Source organism: Opisthorchis viverrini (genome assembly GCF_000715545.1).
Source record: "Opisthorchis viverrini unplaced genomic scaffold opera_v5_86, whole genome shotgun sequence".
NCBI lineage: Eukaryota > Metazoa > Platyhelminthes > Trematoda > Opisthorchiida > Opisthorchiidae > Opisthorchis > Opisthorchis viverrini.
In genome coordinates, this window is record NW_008751742.1 from 910,058 (window position 1) to 938,009 (window position 27,952).

The 27,952-nt window shown below is 39.2% G+C and overlaps 2 protein-coding genes across 2 annotated transcripts in view; one reads left to right on the top strand and one right to left on the bottom strand.

The window, feature by feature from the left end:
- The window catches only part of T265_04907 (hypothetical protein), a gene marked incomplete at both ends in the record, with an annotated part of 146,454 nt that overhangs the window by 74,035 nt on the left and 44,467 nt on the right, over nt 1-27,952 (top strand). The window lies entirely within an intron of this gene.
- Nucleotides 14,994-16,372, bottom strand: T265_13629 (hypothetical protein; the record flags this gene model as incomplete). Its single annotated transcript, XM_009169784.1, has 2 exons — nt 14,994-15,151; nt 16,237-16,372. Coding segments are annotated over 2 exons (294 nt in total), but the record flags the coding sequence as incomplete, so codon positions are not given.

A 27,952-nucleotide genomic window follows, 5' to 3' on the forward strand; every position in this document is an offset into this window, starting at 1 on the left:
GCGGGATTGATCACAGGTAAAGTGATGACCCCAATAGTGCATAGAAAGACAATCGAACCTTCTTGTCACTCTGAGCCACCTTTCGAACACAAGCCGTTATGAAACACTATCAAAATGAGATAGTAGTGCCAAAAACCACTACCTTTTAACTGCAGACTGCTTCAGTAATGTTTGACCATTTATTAAACAAACATCCCCTTGAGTATTTTATTCCCTTGTATAAACAAGAAATAAGAATAAGTTGGATTTATGCCCTCCAGTAGTGATGCATCTCATATAGATATCAGTTGAAATGAAATAAATTCCGTGCCGGCATTGAAGCAAGCTGATATGACGTGTGTGCTTTTATCTAGTCTCTATATTTCACCAGGTCTACGAGTTACGTTGTCATAAGATTTATGTCTAACCAGCCAGCTAGTTTGTTTGTCATTCTTTCGAGCCCGGTAACATTACGCAGTTGAAACCATCAATGGACATCATCAAATTGGCTGTGAAGCGCGCGCGCAATATGCACTTTATTTGTGTTGCCGAATCTTACGATTCCTAAACACAAATTGGCTGGTGAGAGGCGGACAATATCACTTTCTCTAGCAAGAGTTACCCATTAGATGAGAGGGTGCAGTAACCACAAATCTGAATTGCAGCTCAAAAGCCTGCAGTAAGCATGAGGGCAATGAAATTAAGTAAAGTGTATAGAGGCACCAGTCCGGCATTCAGTCACTCTTTGATGCGGTTGAAAAAAAAACAGGGTATTGTAAAGATATGCATAATAAAGCGAACGCAAAACTCACCCAATTTTGCTGCGCATATTGGCCATTCAAGGCCATCCTCTTTCCAATACAACTTTGACGGCGGTCTTGGTAGCCAAGAGTCCATGAGTAATGATGCAGCGTCGTTTTCATGTGGATGCGAATTTTGACCACGATGGCTTGACAAATTTTTCATCGCCATCGGTGTTGGACAACTGCATCTGTGGTCGCTGAAAGGTAATTTGTGAAACTTGGGTTTCCTCATTAAGCCTCATTTGGTTGCAGAACATGCGTGGATATTCTACAAGGTTGGTTGAAGTTTTGCTCACATCATCGTCGTATAGGTAGTCGCTCTCCTGTAATGCTTCATTTCCTTCAGTTATTTAAATTTTGACTGAGTACCGTCGTTAGTAGAGCCCATCCTTGGACTTACAGAAACACCACCGCATGATGTATATCGCAACTACCCTACTGGGATAGACTCAATTGAACTATTGCTTCAGAATAGGAAGATATGTTCATCTGTGAGTAATATGTGCACTTGGTTAATGCCCTAGACGATAGACACTTAGTTGTTTTGAACGAGTTGGTGAATTCTTCCGTCTTTGCAAATTGCAGAAGCAAGTGACTGGGGGCATTCCGGGCCCAGGTAACAGCTTCGTAGTCAATTTTGAACGGATGATGCTTCATTAAAATTCTTTCTGCTGGGCTCTAATAAGAAAAGTTTACTATATCTTAAATAAAAGTCAGAAGTACTGTCATGGAGCTGAGATAGATCTTTAAACAAGAATGATATGGAGACTTGTTTTTTTTTCAAAATTCCAATTAAATGACGAAAATAGTCTTTTTTGCGAGTATGAAGATGCCGTCACCAGCTTGTTTGACATATTTTGAATGAAGAATAAAGAAAACGGGCATTTTTGAGAATTTTTTGCAACATGCACGCTTAGGTCTGGCCAATAAGTTTTATATTATCCACCAAACAATGGAAATTGTCCCACGTTAATTTGTAGTATTTCCCTCATGGGAGCTGCAACTTTGTGAAACTAGTGGCAGTGGTTTTCACTGGACTTAGACATTTTGTGTTTGCATTCTTGTAGTCGCTCTTCTGTGAATTCACGGTGGTTTCCCAACATTGGAATAACCAGAATGAATTTGCGCTTTTTAGGACGCATCATCGTAGCATATCCTTGTCTGCGAGGAAGAATGACTTCAGATATCTACTGCGCATGAAAGGCATTTTTTAAAGCAGCTGTATAATTCTATTAATTATCACTTGTTCAGGTACTATTGTGGTTCATACGCCAAGTGATACGACGTCCCTGTAAATTTCACCGTTAACCAGGTCGAGAACGAGCATACCTTACTAACACATTTCATCTTCTTTTCCTGAAATATTATTAATTTTTTGGGCATTAGGGATATCAAAGTTGGTTTTGAGACGGGAAAACTACAGACAATGTGAAACAATCCATTTATCAACGAGTATGTTGTGCTTGCTTGCAAATAGGAGTCTAAGGTTCTCAACATTAATAACAACGATACAAATAAAACCAGGTTTCCTACCTCCCTGCTTAAAGTATTTTCCCAAGTTATCTGAACCAGTCAGCTCAAAAATTAAACATTGAGCGAACAAAAACTAACGCACATTATTAAATATCTAGAATTCCTAACTTAATATTTAGTATTCGTTGTTTGTACGCACTCTCTTAATGCTCTGGATAATGTAATACTCTCTAAATAGTACCTGGTAGGAAGAGCACAGTAACATGGCTGTCAAGATCCGAGATTTTGTTACGGAAACACAAGCAATAAGCGTGGCATATTTGCGAAAGTTTTTATTAATTCAACACACTATTTCAGCGGTTTTTGTTTGCTTAGTTAACTTGGTTTTATTGCAGCTCGTTTCAAACACATTGAGCAATCAACGATGCCAAAGTTTGTAAATCTATAATCAAGCGGTGGCAATATGAAACTACAGTGAGCATCAATAAGTGTGTCGCAAAGTCACAAGCATGAGTTTTGGTGTGCAGTGATCGGATAAACCCTGAAAGCTACCCTTATGTAGACGGTTCTGTAGGTTTGTCTAGCTCATATTTCACTCTTTGTTGGTTTTAATTCAGTCATCTGGGAACACCTCTGCTAGCTTTCATTATGCTATCTAACCGATTCGCAATGGATACGGTATCCCGGCGCTTTTTACACAAGCATTTTATTTGCCGTTTTGCCTGAATTTACCTAAAAATACTTTGCCAAAAAACTAAAGCTGTGATTGCGGACTCCTTACAACCGACATTTTTGGTTACATTGACTGTAGTAAGAAATTTCAAAGCATGAGATAAAAAGAAATCCGATTTCATTAAACTTACAAATGCTTGTGCCTCAGATTTGAAATGTTTCGAAGGTGGGATGTACCATGATGCGGATTGATTAATTTTGCAAACGACAGTTTTGCTCCCCCATAAACCGACTCATAACAGAATCCGCCAACCATCACACACTGGCGGCAAAACGTTGATAATGGGTTGATAATCGGCTTATCTGCAACAAAAAGTGCACTTTAATGTCGCCGTAAAGAAACTCATTAGGACAGGATATCAAAGCTTTCATGTTGATGTGAAGTTTTTGTGTCTTTTCGTGAACAAAAAAGCATCTCTATTATAGAGTACGCTCTTGAGCTTTGTGGGGGGTGAGACATTGTGGAAGTTGGCGAGAGTACTTATAGATATAGCTATCAAATCCAAACTGGTAATGTCATGGAACTTTGATACCGTAGATGTGACGAATCACACGCAATGAAACAGGCGGGATCATGAGACGTCCACCTTTTTTTCAAGACCTTGCAGCCTCCTGTGTCTTTGGCAATTCTGAATACAAAAACGTTTGAGCTTTTCTGAGAGGAATGCCATTTATCCATTGCAAGAAAATTCAGGTCCTCCTTGTTTTAAAAATTTCTTTCAGGCATTCTTAGAAGAACGCATTTGGGCCAACATCTCGGGTGGCTGATTATCAGAATGAACTTAGACTGATGTTAGTGAACACATTCCCAGCATATTTATCTGCAAACGTCTTTACGCAAAACACTTATATGTACGAAAATTCATCTGGTTCAGGCTCCTTTTTACTATATCACCTCAAAGTGATAAGTAACTAGATTTGACTTTGGTCGTTTGTTATTTTGTTTTCACGTGCAAGAGCTCTTCGGATAAAATTGAAACGCTTCTTTTCCTGGGTAATCTACCGGTTGTTTTGTGGCAAACAACACCGTTAAGGTCTGTCTAAAGTGCAAATTAGGTGTGCGAATTACTCCTCTCATCCACATAGAACGACATCTCATCTAATTGCTCGGTTGCTTAGTTAGCCACTGGCAAAAAATTGCACACACTCATGAGAACACTCAACAATTCCCACAAATGTGTTTGGGTGGAATGCTTTGTTATTTATTCTTGAAGTTAGTGAACTTATTCACTCACACCCACTATTTTTGTCATATGAAGCCAATGAGATAATTAGTTGCGATTCCTCTTTAAGTGGCATTTACAACAAGGTAGATTACGTTGAGCTAACCAAATGCAAATGTCTCCGGGTGCATGGTCCAAAAGCGGACAGAGCCTGGTTGGCTGATATTTTATTAATTTTTATCCATATTTACAAGCAGACGAAATAATACCACATACTCGGCTGATATTACTGCATACAGTGCTAAGGGGCATATTGCAGTAGTACGGTGGCATAGTTCATGACCAATTAGTCATGTCCCGGTCAATTTTGAATTTACCTTCGACATTTTTAGGTTCCATTGTTTCAGCTCTACCTATCTGGAATCAAACCTTTTCTTCCGAAACACGACTAGAAAACGTGAAATCGAGCCTTTAAAAACTGTTAGTTTGTTTGGAGAGCAAACAGGTTGCACTTATGACCAGGTTTAAAGGGTTGAAGTAACTAACCATCGACTACAGTAGAGAATGTACTACACACATTCTTGTCAACCCATGCAATGCATGTAACTGTGAATTGTGTCATCACGCTCAGTGAGATATCTTTCGATTTAACTCACTGAACACTTTTTCCGACGTACCGACATGTCAAAATGTGACTACGTCAACAACCAGACTCCTCTTGACAAAAGTCGATTGAATTTTCATCTCAGCTTCGCTTGTCATTTAGAAAATGGAAGCACAACAATGCTCATTCAGCTGTGTTCAGAATACTATCGCGAACGAATTCCTACATCAAGTTGTATGAACATGCTAAATTTAGCCCAGCATTTTTACCCAAAAAATGCACACAACCCCGAGGGTGCATTGGTTTTGTTCGAGGAATTCATACCCGTTCGGCTATCTCCAGTTTCTCTCCAAATCATTTTTTCGGGTTGAAGCATTCTTGCTGACTTTTAGGGGTTCATTTTCGTTAGTTTTGGTACGGTTCTGTCACAAATACCATTGAGTTAACGTGGGATGAGGTTTTCGTACTCAGCAATGAAAACCCTATTATGTGGCTACCAGATTTTATCTTCGTTGTGTGACCATGAACTCAACCCAGTAAAGCATTCAGTAGCAGATTTTTACATTTTAAACATTGATGCTTTGCCATCAGTAATGGTGATGGCGACAAAATTTTACACGGAACACATTTTACGCATATAAAACATGCCCAAAGCTTAAACTGAATAAACTGGTTAAACAACGCTGGACGGTGCTAAAATACTTCGTCTTGAAGTTCATATATGGCCTCACCGTTAACACTATATCTTTGAAAAGTATCTGTTCCAAGTTGTGTGGTTTTAAACAATAAAAACGGCATTTTGCGCACGAATGAATTGTTCAGTCTTTGGCTAGTTAGGCAGGTGTGAGTACTGTTGAAGATAAAGCTATGGGGATTAACCGTTGGTATCAATTCTAGCCACTCAGCTACACATCAATAATAATGTGTGTGGTGACGAGCCAGGTAATGTTATGCTACTCCGAAAAAGTTAAATGTACTGGGTGGTTTAAATAACGAACGCGAGGCAGAATCAACATTGAAAAAATGGATACATAATTCACCATCACTCTCTTTGGTACTGAACAGCTTTTTCTTCGTGAAAAGCATTCGCAGGCACTTGATGCTTTGCGTAATTTGTGTTCCTAAATTATGCGGCTGAAATGATTATCAATTTAAAAGTGATTTCTCATGCTTACGTTTGTGTGAGGCGTGACGTAACATTTTAGGGAAAGCCAGTATAAGACAACAACGAGGATCGACAATACAGGTCCGCACACTCCGTTCTAGTCGGCTGTTTCTAATTCTAACCTTGTTGTGTGACTTGGTTGGCGCGTAACCTCGAGTATCCCGATGCACTCCTTCAGTAAGCAGTCAGATACTAATCACGGTGCTGTCTGACCGCTTATCGCCCATCGGCTAAATGTTGAAACACTGGTTTAAATGCTGCAGGTTCGAAATTCTCGGAGTTGTACTGAGTTTTCTCAATGAGGATAAAATAGCTTTATGGTGCTTCCCGACCTTTCAGCACAGATTTATGCCACTGAGAAAAAAATTTCATTTAACCACCCTAATTGTGTCAGAATTATTCATTCATAATAACCAGAGGTTATCGAGGATTATATATAATAGTGGAGCAAACTTCATAAGGAGGACTTTGTGGTCTGTAACGTGGAAGAGAGTAGCAGGGGTAATTAAACAAAGAAAGAAGTTGCGAACACAAGATGTGAACTTCGATGTGACCGGGTATTTTAAAGAATTTCTTGACGAAACTATGCTCTTTTCTCTAATATATCAATTCTTGCACCTCAGACCTTATTTTCCAATCTGAAGCCTGCATATAACTCACGTTTCAGAAAGATCTCAGGATTAGCTGTGTTATTGGTGTAAGGCTTTGATAGCATTAGTGTTGGCTCTCCAGAGCTTCCTGATGACACGAAATTCGCAAGTAATATGAACAAATTATGAACAAATTTAGACTGAAATTTACCCTGTGATGTCCATCCACATCGACTGGCGACACCTTATCACCTGTTTCTTCTTAAACGCAAACAGTCTTTCAAAATGCTCTCGTACATGCAGGTCATTTACTACTTAAACGTCACTGGGGAGATTGTAGAGAATAACTAGCCAGCTCATTCTTAAAAGTACTAAACATCAAGATTCAAGGTATCCACAAGTTAAGAAGCATCACAGTGTACGTAACCTGCATGTTTGCAACTTTGTAGCTTTTCGTAACAATGGCAACATGTATCACTGCTGAAAAAACTTTTGCGTACAAAACTTCATGCGATTGTAGGTGTTTTGGCCCAGAGGTATAGGGAAACGGGTTGCAAGCTTGGTTTCCCATCCGCACTGATGAAAATCAGTGTCATATCGAGCTGTAAGGTTCATTTTTGGTTACGATACTGATTCGAAAACCTGCACCTCTATCTGTTATTCTGTGGCTGGTTCGGTAAACAAATAACAAAGCTCAACGAATGGCTTTGTGTTATTCCTGGGAAAATACGTCTTGGGCATCAAACCTTGTATGTGCAGAAGAAGTTCATGTTTAAGACAGTGAAAACGACAATCAAGATTGCTTAAATTCTCTTGGTGGATTAGCATCCTGCTTGATTACAAGATCATTCAGCAAAAGATGATGATGATGACGTATTTCAGAATCCTTCGTTAGTCCAGGGTATTTGGCTGCAATGGATTCGACTCATGAATGGAGGTTTGATAGAATGTTTCAGTCGACAGCAGTTTATTTCAACGCTCCAAATGTTTGTCCATATTGATGACCAAAATAAACGGACCTTACCAAGCAAATGAATTCATCTGCATTCAGACCCAGTAGTATATTAAGATACACTCCGGTGATGGATAAACAGTGAACAGAATTCAAACGTTTATTGTTGTTACTCTTCAGTGTCCTACTCGCTGTGCATGTACGAACCAACTCTTAACCCCAAAATGCTCACAGAATAAATTCCAGTTTTAATGGTCCAGACATGCTTTATTTGGCCATCATGTCTGATCTGAGACCACCAGTCGGGCTTGGTCCGTAAAAGCAACCCACAACACACAAATGTCGGTCCATCATTTCCGTCTTTGCTGAAAAATTTGCCAGGAGCAGAGCTTAGATTGCAAGAATGTTCGGGTCAAAACTATCAGTTGAAAAGCCTCACTTCATAAATTTTGTACATTATATTTAAGTTTTCACGAAAACACATCAATCGCATCCAGATAAGACACCTCATAGGGTGTGCAGACATCACCTGTTTTGTTAGTTTTCAAAATACTAAGTGATAATGTTTTTGATGGTAAAACATACCTAAATTATTTAGGAACAAATGAGTGAAACTCACTAACTGTGCCTTAGGATATTGCAGCTAAGTTTCTAAATTCATCTTGTACACATCTGAAATTTATGGTACATTGTTGACTGTTCGGTGCCTCAGGTTCAATTTTCATGATCATGTTGATCCCTTATAGAGAATGGTTCTAATCCAAGGTGCGCCATACTGCAAAGGATCTCCAAGGACAATCCAGCCCAGAAAAACCAACCGTGGTGTTTGATCTCCGCTTTCGTACCTCTTCCGTAAGTGTTTTGTTGCACACCGTAAAACTCTGATCCTAATTTTTTAAAGGGCCAGTTCTCTTTATATCAGAAGCTTTTGAGCATTTGTCATTTGTCTTTGTAAGAAAGTAAAAGTTTTTATCCGGCAATTTCCTATTTTTTCCGTAATTATCGCATAAAATATTTCCGATGGTAGCCCTTTTTTCCTAACTGACTCTATAGTAGTTGACTTTTAAGCATAGGGCGGTACGAAGCAAACTGCTGTATCGAAAAAAACAACTTTGTGCTCTAAAGAAACAAAAACAGACTTTATTATAGAACTTATATCAAAAATGTTGCTCTGTCTCATAACCATTTAGCTATGTTTCATTAGTTCAGAAGAAAGTGTAAGTTTACAAAATTTGAAACGAGTGACCAGAAAGCCAGAGTGTGTTCCGAAAAACTGAATCTGAATTGGAAGCCTGTGTTTCTGTGTCTGCGTTGAACTGCTGCCGAAGAGATAGGAAGCGTTTCAGAAGTTTCAAAAGGTTGACATATCAATGAAAAACTTGGTTGCTCGGCGATTGTGCATGGAATGTTACACAACAGACGATGACAAAAGAACAAACAGCTGAATACCTGCATTTGGGAAAATTTATTTGGTACAACAACCTGAGGCAAGCATCTTCTCAGGTTGTTATTATAAAGGAAACTACTCAAAAGTTTGCTGTCATAAACGAGAGATTTAGTTGAGTCTTTCGTGAAAACCAAATTGATTTGTAAATGTGCGTATTTCTCGAAAACAGTCCAATTTGGGTTCAAGTAGAACATGCGGTTGACGGAAACTCGGGGACTGTGCCTACCTGACAAGCCCCGAGATGGGCAAAACCAGTCGTGGGCTGTGGAAGAGTTTTCAGCAATCTTGTGAGTAGTTTCCTTTAAGAAACAATACTCCGATATCTCGAATATCGTGCCAACTGAATCATGAGGTGGCTTGTGTGTAGCACACTTAGTTGTAGAATATTATAAGCGAGAGATTTAATTGAGTCTCCATTAAAAACCAAATTGACTTGCAAATGAGTGGATCTCCTCATGTTGTTTTTTGGAGTAGCACACGAGTTATTCCCGGCATTTTTTGAAGTTTTCGTTAGTTCCCTTTAAATGCAAAACGTGTCCACCCAGAGGAATATCACCAATGCCTAAGATCTTGCAGACTTCTCCGATACATGGGGGAAACATTTGCCGCTTTTGACTGCCTTGAAATTGGCTCATCGTTGAGTTGATGTTAGACGTCACGTTGTATATGTTAGCTTGATTTAGAACACCACCAGGTGTAAGTTTTTTTTTCTCACTACGGCACACAAGGATTTAAGAGAAAGAGTTTCTCCCCACCGCACTAGATTTATGCTCATTAGATGCCGACGAATTTCCCTTACACTACATGGAGTGTTTTTGATTGAGGAGTACATTCATTTCAGACAACGGGAACATGGGCTGTTCAAGCACCAGCTTGCAATTAGCTGTTCTCGAGACACGGACACCGAAGAAGATCCAATTTTCTGGATACTATTGAGCTTTCAATCGACCATTACAACGAATCCACGTTTGTTTAAACCCCCCGAGTACACTTCACAGGGTATCCTTGCGTAATTTTCATCTTTTCTCAAGAGTACAAACGTGTTTTCACTTTCTATAAGAATGAATTTTCTTTAATTTTGTGGCTAGTTTTGTGGTGAATAAAGACCAATTATTCGTCCTTCAGAAACCCACTGTGCAAAAACCCTAACAATGTCATTTGTAATGTTTTTTAATTAAGCTTGGCTTAGGTTTCTTGGCTACTTTGTCCATAAAGTAATCCAATTCAGTCGAGAAGTAATAATGTCTCAAAAAAGCTAGAGAATTTCTGCTGTTCGTGCACAGATACAGGTAGCTGGCTCTCGTTGTGAAAAGAAATTTGCATAATGTTTTGACAAGTGTAGGCTGGTATTTCACATATTTTTTGCACAATAAACTGTGATCAGGACAAGAGTTCAATATTGAGCTGATGTGGATTAGGCGAAAATTTCCGTGATTTGTACCAGTAGATAAAACACAATTTTTTAGTCATGTATTTTGCGCAAAGCAGCAAAAATAGAAAAAATTGTTATTCGATTTGTTGGAGAAATAGTTACGCTAATTGTGACTAGACGTGTACTACGACGACTTTGAAGTCACATCCCGTTGCTCTAAATTTGGTCTTCATTTACCGCTAATAAGTGCTCCCGAAAATTAAAGTAGCCAGACGTTGAGTGATGAAAGGCAAGGCAGTGTCATGTTGACTCCATCTACATTCATCAGTTCCTTCACGCTGAACAACGTGTCGTAGACGAAACTTCACTCGGGCTTCTTACATAAATGAGGTTTTTGACGTCTTCCAAAAGTTTGTCTTATGATCTTGAATAGCCACATACACACATATTTCCGAATAAAAATTATGGAACATTGTGAGCCATTACAGACACACTTTAAACGGAGGCACTGATATGGCTACAAGCACACATAAATAAGTTTGAATTTTTGGATTTTTGTCGCATGACGGATACTTCGTTTTACATGTATGATGGCATCAGAAACTTAGCAGACAGACGTTTCCACATAAAGACTTAAAAAACACAACAAAACAGCGGAATTTTGCGCGAATTACGTTCATTTAAAAATGCAACCAATAGTTAAAAACAGGTTTTGTTACCAAAAAAGTACTGAGTTGATTTTGCATGCACGCATTTATTCCTGTCTGTTATTATCCGTGTCACGAAAAACACCAACTCTTTTGTTATCCGCCCCAAGCGCGACGTCAGATGCGGTCATATCACTGCAGTAATGGATTTCAGTCGTAAGGTGGGCATCTGATGAAGTTGCATCGCAAGATGGTGTTCTTGTTAAACTGTGTTGTGCCGGTGCATTTTATTCACTCAAATGGCTTCGAATTTCTGACGACAGTTACCACAGTCTCTCTTTGAAATCGTTGTCCATTTTTATCTATGTAGGTGACCAAGCATTCAAATGCGAAGACACAAACAAAGGTTGACTGCTAGCTTCAGAACTCAATTTATTAGGGGGACAATGACTGGGTCAATTGAATAGCAGAAACCATGCATTCTAGATGTTAGATGACGTTTTATACGCTCGCTAATTTTATCTAGTGTGAAAGGTATATTTCCGATACTTTCAGTTTTCGGGGTATTGCCGCAGCATTTAACTTTGGGCATTTGCAATCTGGGTTTCTCAACAATCAGTCACCTATGGACGTGTTAAATTGCTCGTTTTTTATAATGGAGCGCAGATGGCTTTGCCGTTGGAAACGTCTTTTGTTGAATGTAACTTGTGTAGCTTTCACATACTGTTTGTAATTTGATTCATCTGAGCTAGTTTGTAGTAATTAGCGACTTTCAAGAATGTAAACAACGGGGTTTCACTCTGTTCACCTCCTAATTGAGAGTTGACACTGTAACAGGCATAGTCAGTAGTCGTTGTTGCCGTAAACCTCCATTTTGCCAACAGGAACGATTCCGTCTTTATGTGCACAGTGGAATCCTACCATACACCGAAGAATATCTTGTAGAATAATTTTTCAAACACATACGGCGTTAATTATGGGAACTGCCAAATTTCCACCATCTTTTGAAACTAATTAGCCGGGGCTGCTCTAGAACTGATGTAGACTAGATATAAACGTGGCCCTTTTCGACCCGCTTCATCTGATGCCCTGCTAATACTTTTCACTGTGCTAGAATAGTACACCTCTTTTGGCGTTTTTAACCAAAGTTCGGGCGGTTTAGAATACTAGTTCTCTTCCAATGTGTACACACACAGCTGGTCTAATCGAGACAACTGTCTACCCTCGGTCAAACAAACTGCACTTCAACATTCCACGATGGTTGTAAATCTACTGTGTAGTGTTGTGATAAAATCCTGCTTCTGCCGCGATCATCCGACGAATGGCTCGAAGCAACCACAACTCTTCCAAATTCCCCCGTCTGATGGATGACATTGCCGCTGGACTGCGTTCCTTTGGATAGGACATTTGTCCAACTGCTCGTCGTCTTTGTTGCCAATATCTCTAAAAGCTTTATCAACCAAAGTTAAGATTCTGACTTGATTTATGAAGTAGTCTGCTGTTGGCAGGACAAATGACGCTATGACTGCGTGGAAACGACATATATTCAGTTAGTTCTAGTGATGCTTAAGGACAGCTTGTGAACGAAGGCTGTGTTATATGTACACTATGAATCAGTTATTTTTAGATCTTTTTGAGAGGAAGTTCATGAAACGCGATCTATTTTCGCCGTTACATGAAACGTTTGTTGTGCGGTATATACCGTTACACTGGTGAGTCTAATTAATACAGGAGAATTACCTCACCACTGGCATCATTACGATTGAGATCAAAAGGGAGGGCTCACAATGTTACACCATCTGGTTTCCAGAACAGGGCTTCAGACCAGACATACGTATCGTGCTAAACGGTGCGCACCCAAGTCACACTGCTATTTAATGTTTAAAAAACACAAAAACTGCGGATAAATTGTAACAGCGGTTGAAAAATGTTTTCCAATAGTCACCACTCTATTTTCCTCATGGGTGAACGAAAAAACCATGCACTATGGTACCAATTGAAAAACTTGTGATTAATAATCGGCTTGATCAATTTTGTTTTGGGGTGACAAATGATAATCAAAGCAATCTTAGAGTCATCAGGAGTTCAAAAGATAGAGATTACCGCCTTACTAACGAGCTATATCATTGCTTATTTTTAGAGAATCTATTTTAAATGGGCCGGGCTATGGCGGTTTATTTTAACAGTCCATCATCCTTACTCATGCTATTACAAACCCTAAGTTTGCTGCAACGCCTGATGAAGACACTGCACCCAAAAAAGCGGAATCCAAGGAGGACTCAGCCACGATTTCACAGTTTTTATCTTTCGTGAGCCGTGATATGAGTGAATAGTGACAACTAGGGAAATGCTGATGGGATTTCAATACTTTTTAGTCACGGAGATACCAAGTCAAACTAATCTTTTTATCAGAGTTCGTACTAAATGATTGGGTAGATATGAATATTAGCCTAGCTTTCTTTGATTATTTTGTTTTCGGAGGGAAACTGTTTGGGATGCATACGCACATATATCATCATTTTGGTGCTTGGTCTTCCCCTTCTATGTGGCGCGTCCTTATTTGATCTCACATTGGTCCAGGTGTGATTTTGGTTTTCCGAAATCCATGTTTACGGCTGTGTCAAAATTAAGTATTTTCAATCAACTCAGACTCAAATGGATACTGTTGGAATGCACGTTTTACAGTCACTGCTATCAAGCCCTCCAAACTTATCACTGATTGATAGCCATTTATTGGTTTGATATGCTTTAAAAGATCTCTCCAACTAAATCAAACTTCGAGGCTCATACACAAAGGAGCACACTTTTATCAGTGAACGTAAAAACCTCTAGCTGGGCTATTTTCACCCTTGGGCGATCACTTTAAGTTGGCTTAGTGACTAAGGCACAAAGTTGCTTGAGTGCACAAAGCAGTTAAACAACTGTTTGCTTTCTATGAAAATCTCACCGAGTGGAATGCTACCAACTCTCTAAAGAATGCTCTTCGGTTTCCAGCTAGGCCCGTCCCTTGTCTGAGAAAATTATTTTGACGGGATTTGTTTGATTTTTACACCTCATAACAGCTCTAAATTTGTGAAAATGACACGATGTATAAAAGTTGAGTACTCAACCACATAAGCTATCAATATTCGTACTCCGCAAGAAACGCATCCGAGCATAAGTGATAACAGTACGGCAGCCTCTATTTGAAAATGTGGGGTCAGCCTTAGTCAGCTAGTCAGCTATCCAAAATGGTCAGTAAATTTACAGAATTGGAAAAAACGGAACCATCATGTGAACATTTCCTACATTTATCTCAATTTGTAACTACCAAGTGTAGCCTGCAGATGCATTCGAGATTGACTAATCTCTGTAATTTTACACCTTATGCAACAGCGCGTGACGTTCTAGACCGAATACTCAAAGGAGTGGGTCGTTCAGAAGATAGATGTTGGCGGAAACTAACATTGACAGCACACCATAAAATCTAATGCATTTGTTAATGCTTGCGTTGGATTTTTCCAATTTGTGACCGGTCTGTGGACTTTGATCACGAGTTTCAGACATTCAGAGATGTTTGTATTGATGCATCAGTTCGGAATGGGATGACCACCGGAGTAGAAACTTTGCGTACGGACACTTCGGATTTCACCTTTAGTGGGAGTGATGTATACACTTAAATGAATAGAAATAAACTTTTTAGGTTCATGGGGTCATTTTAAACCTTATCTGTCCATCAAACTCTGAGCGTGCTACTACCATTAGTCCACCTTTGATCAGTCAAGCACAGGGTGGGACAGAGAAGGGCCTTGTTAGCGATACATGCCCTTCGTTTGAGCGCAAAAACTGCTTTAAATTGGGTTCTGTGTGTTCGAAACACAAAATCTCCCCATAAAAACTCTGTTAACTTCCCGTCAGCTAGGAATGTCGGTTAAGTCACGCCAACAGCAGAGACTGTTTTCCTTTGTAGATAATAGGTGATAAATAAAATACCAAGACCGACTACATCGCAAGATAGCGGATGCGATACAAAAATGCACCTTAACTAATCATTTTGCTGTACACCATAAATCAGCCTTTAACGTTACGGCGAGAAAACGAAAAGATGGAACGTACGGCATGCGTGCTCTTGCAGCACGAGTCTTGTGCCTGCAGGGCAATAGCAGTAACCTGCTCCGGGATGACAGGCACTATGGCTGAAATGTACACAGTCTGCATCCACCTTGCATTTCAGGCCAGTCAGCACTGCAAAGTAAGAGAAATAGCAATTTCCTGTGTAACTATTTCATTACAGATAAACAATACTGTTTTTTAATTTACAATTAACAAATGATTAATGCTAACTAATTTACGTGCTTTGTTTTTTCCATTCGTTATTTCGAAAGAAAGAGAAACATATTTGAATAAAGGTTTTTATCTTTGATTAGGTGCTTACATACGAAAGCAGTAGCAGTTCAGTCACAGAAGATTACTATGAAAGCATCCAGGAATCCAGAAAGATCGCTATAATCATGTAGTAAATGGACCAGAATTTAACGAATTTGGAGTAACGTAATACTAAGACAAGACTCTTATTCGGAATGCACTTTGATCAGATATTTAGAGCAATAACTAAACCTGATTTACTAGGTCTTTTATGCTGAGTATTAAGGTCATTTCCAAAAGCTACATTAACCGTATTATCGATTAAAGCACGTTAGTAGTCTGCTTTTTTGTACTCTTTTGGGAGCTTGTTTGAGCATGCACAATTCTTAAGTGGACTAAAGTTTCAAATACCAAACTGTACACGTTACACAGACCAATGTCCTGCAAGCTGAGTTGATGTATATATAAAGCTAAAATGAATCTACTTTATAGTCCGCGTTCCAGTGTAACAGAACCAAGCTGACGGCGGACCATCTGCAAGGCAACTTTGCATTATACATTGCTATTAAGACTCCGTTGTTTGCGTCCGTCACGTGTAGGACCACAGATTAATACTATAACAAATGCCCGACTGAAAAGCTGACTACTGTGATCGCTGGCAATTTTTACTGTGGTTCATGTTAAACTGTGAATAAAGTGAACCGTTTCACGACAAGTTAATAAGATATTCGTGTTTTCAATGCATTTTTTGTTCAATCAATTAGGTTAGTTGTCGGTGCATGTCACAAATAGGAAAAATCCATTAATCCACCGGTCAAAATATTTCGAGATAAGGACCATGTTACTAAAAGTCGACAGAAAATAATATGTGGAAGCTAATGAACGCTGCACGGAATCAAGATGGGTTGGATGTTTTCTATGGATGTTGAATGTATCTATTTACCCAAAACTGCATAAAAACTCACGCGTCTTGCAGCTGATGCCGTGATCCTCTTGTATTGCCACGTATCCCAGTTTACAGAAACATTCATTCTTCTCGGGCAAACAAATGCTGTTTGGAACGCGATCTCTGCAGTAACTATCACCTTCCGGTAAACAAGGGCCTTTGAGAATAGAAAATGAAAGGAGTGTTTCTGTAGGTGCGGGAGGCTTGTATGAATGATTGAAACTACTTGACACCAATCAACATTAATCAATTAGTCAAGAACATGTTTGTTTCTCAGGAGGTAACCCGGATGAGTGGTTGGTGAATGATCTAATTGTTCTATGCCGAGTGAAACAATAGAGATAAAATTTATGGCGCAAACAGGAAATCTGCGTGATGTGATTCGGACTGACGTGGATACATGTTTGGAGGCCGCTTTCAGCCATCAGTACAAAATAACTTGTAATTCCGGTTAACAGATAACAATAGTACAAAACTGCATGCATCCATTTCCTCTACACAAAGGGGTTGCCTCGACTCAAATATGTTTTATGGTCGCAAGGTAACCGTTCTATGCAGAATTTAGTGGTAATGTTTCCTGTGTGCAAGTTGGTGATACGAAGTTTCCTTTGTTTGAAAAATGCGAAAGTAAAGTGTCATAATACAAGGTGAAAGATGGAAAGAATGGTCGAAAAGATTTGAGAGTAGTTGTTGAAAACCTAGGCCAGGCGAAGAGCAGTTAAAATTTTTGGAACACAAAATAACATAAAGAGGTTAGCTATTACGCGTGCTACGAAACTTTACTAGGGTCGAGAAAAACTGTAATTTGTGATTGGCGATACGTACTGGACAGAACGAGCATCTGATGAAACATGAATCTTGACTGGTCCCTCGGGATTGCATTTGGCATGCTGAGGTATGAAGCGGATGATTGTATTAAGTCTAGGGATATACCTCTCCGCCACAGATGGATGAACCGTTCTGACGAGTTTCCTCGAGTAAATCTGCAATGACTACCTGGCCGCAGACGTCACGACCGCATTTTTGTGCTTGGCTGAGTTTAGGCCATGAGGCTCAGGTATTCCGCACAGACCCACTATCGGGCTTAAACGAGGTATGTGAAAGCTTACTAGTTCACGCCACAAGATGATGTTTCAAGGTGAGATAAAACATTGACACTCTAAAAGGCGGTTACATCTAGATCGGAAACAGCAGGAAAAGTACTATAAAAGTGGCGTAGTAAACCGTTGTCAAAAATACTGGGAGAATACAGACAGGCACTGATTTTTCAATATGAGCTTTTTAGTGTCCTCTTAGCTGGTTTTCTTACAACCAGTTGGGTTCTTTTTGTGTTTACTACCAAGTGTATGCCACCAAACACCAAGATTTAGGATAATTTTACTCCACTGACTTACTCACTAAATCAAGCCAGAATTTTCGTGTCTGGGCGTAACTGACTCTCTGACTTGTGCGCGTTTACTTCATCAAGATTTCTAAGTCGCTTAGGTTGTTTTGTGCTGGCTTATTTCGTCCATCGAGATTATTGTGCGCGAGTGACTGAAAAGTTTAGTGTTAGAATTAAATATATAACCCATCATTATGGGCTGAAACTCAGCGGAATAGTGTCAAAAATAGTAAGCTCTTAATGTGCGGAATATGAGGCTATCATATTAAGGCGTTAGATTTACCTTCTAGTTTTTTCCTCCTGGCAGCCGCTCCGTTTTGCAAAATGGTTGCATAAAGCTTGTGGTTAACGGAATATTTTGCCAAAAGCGGTATTTTCGACGTACAACGAAAATGTTTGGTTGTGTATGAGTCTCAAAGATAGAACTTAAACATGTGACAAAATTCTCAAATTACGATACAGGTTTTTGGTATTTTCAAGTGGACTTTTGCATGGAGTAAGACATTTTGGTAAACGATGTTATCATTATTGCGATGCGAATAGGATCCCGTTAGGACACATGCCGCTGTAATTGTTCTTGTTCAACATAGTCAGAGGAACTGATTGCGGGTTACAAGATGTTCATGTCCTTATTTAAAATGCAGTAACGCCGTCACAGCGCCGACCTTGAATCAAACATTATTATGGTTTAAACATAACAACAATGAGCTGGCTTCGTTATCTACCAAGCGAACAAAGATTTCTGTATCCGAATTTGTTTCGTGAGTGTTTTATTCTGTCAGTCTCTAAACGAGTGCAAAAATTGATACGAAATTTTCGTGACGTGAAGCAGACCTGAAGTTAGAAACCAATTGCACCGAGATCAGTATTCAACTAGTTAATTGGTGTAACTAACGTTTCATTGGAATAGATTAATGTGCGTATATGAAGTGGACTTACTACCGATAACAACGTTCACTAAGTTTGACCCTTAAATTAGAGCCCTTAGGGGCCACTGTCATGCAGCTGTTCGGTAAAATACTTGAAAATGAATTGTGCAGGAAAAAAAGGGACGAAATTAGTCTAAAAAAGTTAACTAGCTGCGACACACCAAATAAACGTGATGCGCCTCAATGTACCCTAGCGCAAACTACGAAAAGGTCATGCTTTGTTGCTACTGCGTGCCTACTTGAAACGCTGGTTTTATCCTTCAGCTCACAAGACAAGGACAGCGGCCACAAACAGAAGCACCTGTGTCTGAGTTTCTTCTAATCAAACCACAGTGTATCCGTTGCATGAGTCCCCCTTCCTGTTATTGTGACAAGTGAATCAAGTACACCAGTTCATACACTGAATGACTGGAGCGGGTCAGCTAAGGAGGAAGAACAAGAGACAATCTAATGTGTCAGTCTTTGCGTTTCGGACATAATGCGGCATGCGAAATAAAATACAGTCACATCAGATTTTTTTCGGACAAATTGGAAAAGTGCTTATCGGAAGTACAGGGATGTGTTAACTTGTCGTCAAGAGAGATATGCCGATTGAAAAATGGAGTTGTAATGTTGTCCACTATTTTGAAAATAAAAGTCGTTACACAGTAAATATATTCCTATTACTATGGCACATATTTAATTACTTAGTCAAATGATCAAATATTCATTTCATTGATTTCTCTAAGAGAGGCCGTTTTTCAGTCTAATTTATGTCCACTGCTGTAATCTGAATGTGTATTACTATCTCACCTTATTATTTTAACCCAAGTATCGTAGACAAAGTAACACTCGAAATCCAAACAATCAAGTTTAACCAGTTTTCATGTTAACCACAGCTGTCCGCTGAATTGGTTCATTTTTAAGAACATGTTTGATATATCGGATGTTGACTATGATAATCGATTTATTTATGAGAGCATGAGTGCAAAATCACAGTCAGTCTTTGTTACACTCCAGTCACCCATCCCCTGTGGTTCCAGAGATGAGAGAGCATGGAAAAATCAAATTGCAGAAGTCATGAAGATGAGATTGCCTTGGAGGGATTCTAAACCAAAAAGCAACCTGAAATGGCCTTACGCCATCTACGCTTTATACCCAGTGTTTACTGCCCAATGAAAAGACGGGAGTAAAACAGCGTGTAGTGGTTTATCAGATGTCTAGGTTGATAAACACAGCAAGCAGCAATTCGGGTTAAGACTTAAAGTGGATGCATCTAAGTTCAGTGCGGGGCAACGTCCTGCCGATCTCTCTACATATTGTTTCTACATCAGCAGACGAGGGTAAAAAGCTTTAGCTTACAGGGAGAAGGATGAAAACAACCATGTGAGATAGGATTCTCCTGCCTGTTCTAAAGCCTTTTAAAAAAAGTTTTTAAAAATTCCATTCTACTCTATCATATTTTTGTATGCGGAAGATGTTTAAATGCATATAAAAAGTAAAAAGTACGGGAAGGCGAAGCTTTTTTTGGGAAAAACATTCAATTGTGATTTGTTGGTGGTTTCAGAAAGAAGTTTCCGTTAGTGGCAGACAGTCCTATCAGTAGGTCATCTTTTATTCTTTATCTTGAATGCTTATAATTATGATGGAGCGCATAGGCCCGGAGGGGCTTAACATTATAGCTGGTCTACTGGACTACAAAAAGCAATTGATCGTCACATGATTTCAGGCTAAAGGACGCTTAGCTGGATTATTGCTGGACAAAAAACCCTAAATTGAAACATGCTTGTTTTCCAGTTTATGCCCATGCGGAGAAGATTCAAATTAACCTTCCTACAATTTCACTGATCTCATACGAGATTCCAAAAGCGTCAGATTGGTGGACTTTCAGAGTGAATTTGGTAACTGTAGAGAGAGCGATAAGACGACGTTCCACGGGACTAATCATGCAGCTCAAGCAAGACGAAACGTCTAGTTTTTGGAGGCCAACGTATTATGTCTCATTGTTTTAAAAATACATGCCCTTCGGCATTTAGTGGCCGTAAAATTACAACCTTAAATTGGATTTTTTTTGCAGCAGTTTGCTCACCATACAACCTTTTACTTGCGCGGTTCTCCAAGGAGATTAACCGATTGCAATCAAACACGACACTTTAGACATGCATTTGGCTGAGATATAAAAACCGAACTAACGTTTATTTAAGAATGACTGCCCTTTATTACCACACAGGACTAAGTAAACAACTACTGAGCACACCAGATTAGACCCAATTTAAAGTAAAATGGATTACTCATACCGCAAAATGGTAGCTTTAATTGAACGTCCAATTATCCTGACGCCAAATTCAGTTACTGATTTTGTCTAGTATATTTTTTTTACCATAGTATACATGCAAATGGGAATAAAATGTTCTCGTTTGGAATGGTAAATCAATAGTCATTTTTTAACGTATATATTTTTTATCATCGTCTATAAAACGTTTACCCGAGGCTGGTAGTAGTAAGGAATTATTCGTATCAGAACAACCCCTTCTAGTCACGGAAGAAAAGCTAGATCACCGGGCCACGTGAATCAAGAATGAATCATTCTGGAGAAATTAATGAACAAGTACAGTGTGAACAGGGCGGCCCGATGAGCTGACGTTATACCTGCATCAATGAAACCATGAGAATTCTTTAATTTCATGAAAAATACAAAAATGCATAAGTTTCTTCACCGGGTTGAATAATTTTAACATATTCCTCGTGAGTCGTGAACCAAATGATTGACTTTTTCGCAACCATTCGATGCAGAAAACAGGACTTATCCCATCTCATCGTCTTAGGATTTATTGCGAAACCTACCACCACAGAAACTAAAATTTTTTCGTGACATATTGGGTAATCATTCAAATCTACCTTCTGCATTCAGAAAGACATGATGATTAATGAGGCCCTCCTGGTTATACTGACTAATCGCGCTTGACGTTCATCCATCGAACTTAAATTTCGACGTGCGCCTTGCTTTTTAAACCCTTTTGGCAGAAGATAGTGTGACAAACGAAATCACCGCAGAGATGTGTTTTGCTGACTACCGTGTTTAGTCTAAATCGGTCATGAGGCTTCATACAGTGTAAATTGTTTTTATAGAACACAATACATCGCCTTGTAAATAATGTTGAAAATGATCAGCGTATTAAACATGAGGTTGTTTCCGAAAGAGTGGACCTCCGTATGGTAGCAGGAGAAACCTTGGCTTCATTATTCCTCCGAGCTTGCTTTAGACGCACCTGTGACTGGAATTCACACTTCAAGATACATTCCAAAATACCAAAGCTACTTTAGCGGACAACACAACTGGGCCTTGCTCAAACAATGTAAATCTATTTTATGTAGCCACTTCGAGTAGCATAACTGCGGAATTTCTCATACGTGCGGCAAAATCGTCGCAATTAACTATAGTGAACCAAATAAAGAGTTGGGGCCTTATGTTCAGTGAGCCTAAGTAAGTGAAGTGTCTTTGATTGAGTGTCGAAGCTACCATCCTTGAAAATAGTGTATGAGTTCCCATGAGCTTCGTGAGATGCGTATTGCTGCTGAGTTTCGGTTAGAAAAAATGGATGTAAAATGCCCGTCGGCCTTACAGGGCACAGTGAGTTAATTTACAAGACGAAATCTCGATAGAAACCTACCATATCTACTGAAAATTTAATTGGTTCGGAAAATAAGTTATCTCTCACACTGCCTAACAGGCGATAGTGGCCCAATATATTTGTTCAATTTGCCTGCCTGGAGGTCGTGAGTTTGAAACTTTTTTGAGTATCATGCGATACGCACTGCTGATGAATCCAGGTAAGAACAAAAAGCTGTACAACTTTTCAGCAAAGATTAGCTTCGCTTGCAGAAATAAAACCGAATTGTCATTTACGACTTTTATGCTTGAGACTATGAATGGTCCAGCTTCCATGGCTTTCCGCTCGTTGATAGCTTCTGCAATACCTGACGTCAGGTGACCCGATGTCACCCCGTCGACTTTCAGTCAGCCAGGCGGGGTCTAATGTGACCAAGGCTGATTTCTCATAGAGTTCTTCAGGGGCCTTAGTAAACCGTGGGCACTCACACCTTAGTCTTTAGTGTTATGAACCGTCGAAACTTACTTGAGTGGGTCGACATAATCACGTACATTACTAACAAATTATGAAAGTTAAAAAACAAGCGATTTCTGCATGCTGAGCTTTGTTTGCTAAAAGGCGAGCATCCTCGGAAGAGTATGAGCTTCCCTGATCACAATGTTTGGCCTTAGAGAAGAAAAATTTATTGCAACATGAAGCATATCCAATGCATCTCTCAGAAGATAAGTCGATATGCCCAATCGTTCACCATAAATAGGCAACTTATTGAAAGAAGCCGTCCTCAGAGCTCTCCAGTTATAGCACGAGGTTGCGGCTTGTAATATATTTTAGAGACCGTTTCGACGATATTTATTGTGATGATATTATTCTTAATTATGACTCCTGAATTCAGTTTCGAAGAATTTTTGATGCAATTTTTCCCGTTGGGTTTGGTGAAAAACTTGTTGTCAAAAAGCTTTTTTCAGGACTTTGTGGGTCTTCAGCATTCTACTGTTGCGACTGGTGTGGTATATGTGTTTAATCAGTGATCATCATTTGTCAAAATTCCCATTGGCCATGTGAACATTGATCATATAAATTTGTCTAACAGTCTGTGTACAGAATACAACCTATAACCGCATGTGTACAAAACTGACTACGTCACTGGAGGTCGTAAAAGGCCATTCACACCCGATTATGTGTGAATCTGAATAAGAGGTCCTTGGCCGGTAAAAAAAGTCAGTCCAGTTAATTGTTCAAAAATAGTTTACCGTAAACTGCAGATGTTCTGCTCTAGTAGGACTAATAATTTGGTGGTAGACATCCGTACTATGTCACTCTTGTTTGGATATATATGTGTAACACTTAGGACGAACATATCCATTTATTTGACCAGTTATAGAGAAAGCAGCTAGCATTCAAGGAGCAGCTTGTGTCAATAGCTCGGCTTTTGGCCCCTAATGATGCCAGGGATAATTTTCACTTAATGATTCACACGGTACATATTGACCTCTCACTAAAGACTTCATCTGGCTGACAAAATACGGAAGAACAGAGAAAGCCAATTTAGAGAGAACGATTAGGGTATATATCATATTCGTCATGCTCTTATCCACAGAATGCTATAAAACATATACAGGTTGTCCTTCTTGAGAGACTTATGGTGAGCCGGTAAATTACGGATCACAACAACCTTCCGGTATCGATCTGTGTACAAGTATGGAACTAGCTCTTACTTACCTGGCAAGTTCATGGCGCATTTGCATTTTCTGCAGAAATAACTGTGCAACTCTCACAATTACTGACGTGAATTTATGTAGTTCCCCAAAAAGTAAACAGATTTCAATAGAGCAATTTGTTTTATCACTCATTTGTAACTCGTTTTCCTGTTGAGTTCCTAAGGAGAACAAGTCTGCAGAATAAAGACAAAAGCAATCTCATTCAAAATGGGAACATGCCCGCCAAGAAATTTTGTTAAATTTGACATTTCAAAGGAAATGAGCCTCGTGAAAATGCCACTCATTGGTTGCTGGCTGCCGAGCGACATGTTCAGTCGGAAATTGGAACTAGTTACAGCAGTATTAATGCAGTCGGCTAGCTAATAAAAACAAGCTAAGCAGAATGGTTGAGAAAAATAAGAACTTCTCATTATATTGTCAGGTTTTTGATGACCTTGTTGTAGACTTTCTATAATTTTGATTCAGCTTATCTGGGAACCACTTGAGTAAGCGTGAACAGCAGGGGTGGGCGTGAGTGGGTGTACAATGTTACCAGTGACCCAAAACATCCCAAACACCATTTCAAAGTTACAGGCCTTACTGATAAGCTGCATTGCGGTTCCTTTTTCATAGGAACTTTCATTATTTATGTGTTTACCCGTCGAAATTTTGCAAAAAATCATGTAATTTCAAGGTGTGTTTACAAATGGTTTCTTGTGGTCGTCTTACCTGTATATGAAATCGATATGGAAATCGTTGAGTTAAAATAAGGGTAGGAGAGTTAAATATCTGAACATAAAACAATTGGCCACGCACATCATGTGATTAAATACTGACATTTGTTCATCTTGTGAAAATATTAGGCCATTCAACCCCTGTAAAGCAGCACCAGGTATCACTTTCAGGGTCATGTGCCGGCAGGGCCAACATTTACATCCTCTAACGAAGCTTTGTCAACGAGTGTGCAACGCAGAAGCTTTGGTCGGGAATTATTGAATTGAATCATGGCGGTTTTTGGGCTAAACAGCCGTATTTCATCACCAAATTTATCACTGAGCTGACAGTACTAAGAGACCATATAATTTCGTCGCAACTAGTTTTAGCCATTCTATGTGTCTCTTCAATCCAATCAAAGTAATGTTGTTGTAAACCGCAGGTCCGATCTGTAACTAAACATGTCAATCGCTGATGATGAAAGACCAGTTTTATTAGGAGGAACTGGAATGAATGAAAGCCTGGGAGTCCTATTATTCATTTATTAGGTGCATTGTTGAAACCAATAGGAAATTCTACTAGTTTATAATTTTTTGTCCTTAATTTACCAGCATTGGGTTTTCTTCTTGAGTCTAGTCATTCTTACTTGGAGGGGATTGAGAAAACCTCACAAATCCTGCTGAGTTAGATTTAATTAAAATACTTTTCTTATATCGTCACTTTATCACAAAATTTTTCTTGGTCTGACAGTCGTATTAACCAGACCCTTGATTTTTCTATTTTTTAAACTGCCCGAAAAGTTTCGTATTGTTCTGCGAAGAACATAGCTTTTGCTGATAGAAATCGCCTGTAGTGCTATCTGAAGACGTTTTTGAAGCATGTAGTGGTTGTGGCAGTTTTGACGGGGAAATATCACACGGCTTATTGCGCTTCCTCCACGAAGGTTGCCTAAAACCTACGTGCTACACTATATAAACGACGACATAGCGTTTGACTTTGCATGACTCTGGTTGAAAATACTTCAAGCGCAAAACGTTCATCAAAATGATAAATATTCTTTGTGAGAAAGCAGCACTACTGATCGGTACAGCTGATTTTGCCCAGCTGGATGATGACAAACCAAAATTATCCTCTAACTAAACATATTTAGTTTGTTCGTCCTTCTCCGATTTTGAATTGCCTTGTTACTATGATTTATAGACATCACCTAGACCAAAGGCGGGTTGTGAATATGTTTACATGTCAAAGATAAAAATTATTAGTTGCCCATCCGAACGTCGTTTCGTTACACTAAGCGTTTATACCTCTCCAGTTGGTTTGTAGGAGATGTTTTTTGGATTTTAGTTTCGGGACTGCAATTCTGATGATGGATATATCTAGTGGATGAAAAATGGAAATTAGTTTTGCGAAATGTCAGTGGATTAAATTCGGCTCATTAGGTGCGCACAAAAACAGTCGATTTACAATGTAAAAATAATCAGAGCATACAGGCAGATGCTATAAGGTTACCCGGTAAAGGGACATGCTACATACCACAGTTAACGATTCGGTCGGATTTGCCTGGAATTTATCATCGACTAGGCAGTTTAGGGCCGGGGACAAATATCAAATGAACTTACTTCTCTCCCGGTTTCCCGAAAACTACAGATGCATTTGTGTCCAGGTTATAGAATCCTGTGCGGACTGCAGTTTGGGGACACTGAATCAACACTGTTTAGAATAATCAGTCGGAATTGCTCAAATTGGCAAAAAGGAAAATGATTTAAAAAACACTTTTCCAATCAGTTCAGCAAACCTATCTGTTTAACATCCCGTTGACCGCACAGGCTACGAAATTTCATTCAGCTTGTTTGTATAGTTGAATAACTTCTAGCGTTTAGAGTAACTGAAGTTAACCGCACAAGTAACAGTCAGCTAACTATTTTCTAGACAGATAATTGTGGAAAGTTCTTTAACCGCAGATTTGCTCATTGACTTTATTCTTCCAGGTGTTCGCTTGAGCTTACAAATGAGTTCGGTCGACAAAAACTTTAGTAATCAAGGAATTTTGATGAATAGGCAACCCCAAGGCTATTTGTCATGAATTCTCCTTTCTAATTTATATTTTTGCCACTGTAGAAAAAGGGTTAACCGTAGTGCTATTAAACTAACACCGTTTTGAACTCACAAAAACAACAAAACAGTTAGAGTAAACTCACCAAAGTCCAAGCTTTGGAGCCTTATATAACCGGGCTTGATGGGAATGTTGAAGAAGTGTCCCAGAGTGAAGCACAGGAACGTTAAAGTCAACCATACGAGGTTGAAAATATATTTTTCACCAAACATTTGGAACTGGTATCTCGATGTAATTTCGGCGAGATATTTTTGTACCGGAATATTTTACATCTGACATCCTGAGTCTCAATGAGAACGTATTTGATTGGGCACCTCACAATCTCAATTTAGACCAATCAGAATTCGCAACCGAGATTCTGAAATGAGTGTCGAGAAAAAAGACCATTGTCAACAAATATTTGTTGTACACAGTGACAGCACGAATATTTTAGGGCTTTCAGCGAAATGGAATTGGCTACACTAATAGTATTTCTATCGAAAAATAAGAAGCGTGACTTAATTTGTTTGGTGAGCGAGCAAGCGGTAGATATTAGAATACAGAACGCCCTAGAAAAAACAAAGAAACATCGGATAAAAACCGTCTTATTAACTAACGCCATGAATGTTTTTATGACGGTCGTTTTGGAAAACTTTCTTTCCATGATGCAGATTTCACGAAACCAAAGTACACCACTTCTTGAAATAACGAGTCGAGGCTCTTTTGTGTCTACTAGTCTCTAAACGTTGGATGATGTATCTAGAAGTATATTTTACTACACGGCAATGATCGCGTTGTGAAAACGTTTGGATGGCTAATCGTGGTGTAATATTGGGAAAGTGTTTGGGGTTAATCGTTTAATCGTCTGGCTGGACATTTTGGTTTTGGGAAGAAACCGAAATGCGATTTTGTGTGTCTTGGGTAACATCCGATAACACGAAAGGACACATGGAATCGGTCGATTAAGCAAGGAAGTGCTGGGATATGTTTTAGTATAAGACTATGGAGTTAAGATTCTGCTGGGAAGCACCTACTAAAGCGCTTGCGTTTATGTTCATAACAGTAATAATAGTACATCTCTATCTGATTGCTCATTGGACGGCACTATGAAGTGTAGCTGTAATGTTTCAAGATTTAAATTCCATCCCCTTCATCATGCTACGTAGCTTAAATAAGTCACCCATCAAGTGGGATGACTTTAACCTATTGCAATTCAAACGAATAGTTGCATGTTACATACGGAACGATTTAGCAATGTAGTGTGTTTAGTTTATACCGAATGTGCAATTTCGTGCGCCAGTTTGGTAGATAAACACAATAATCACGTGC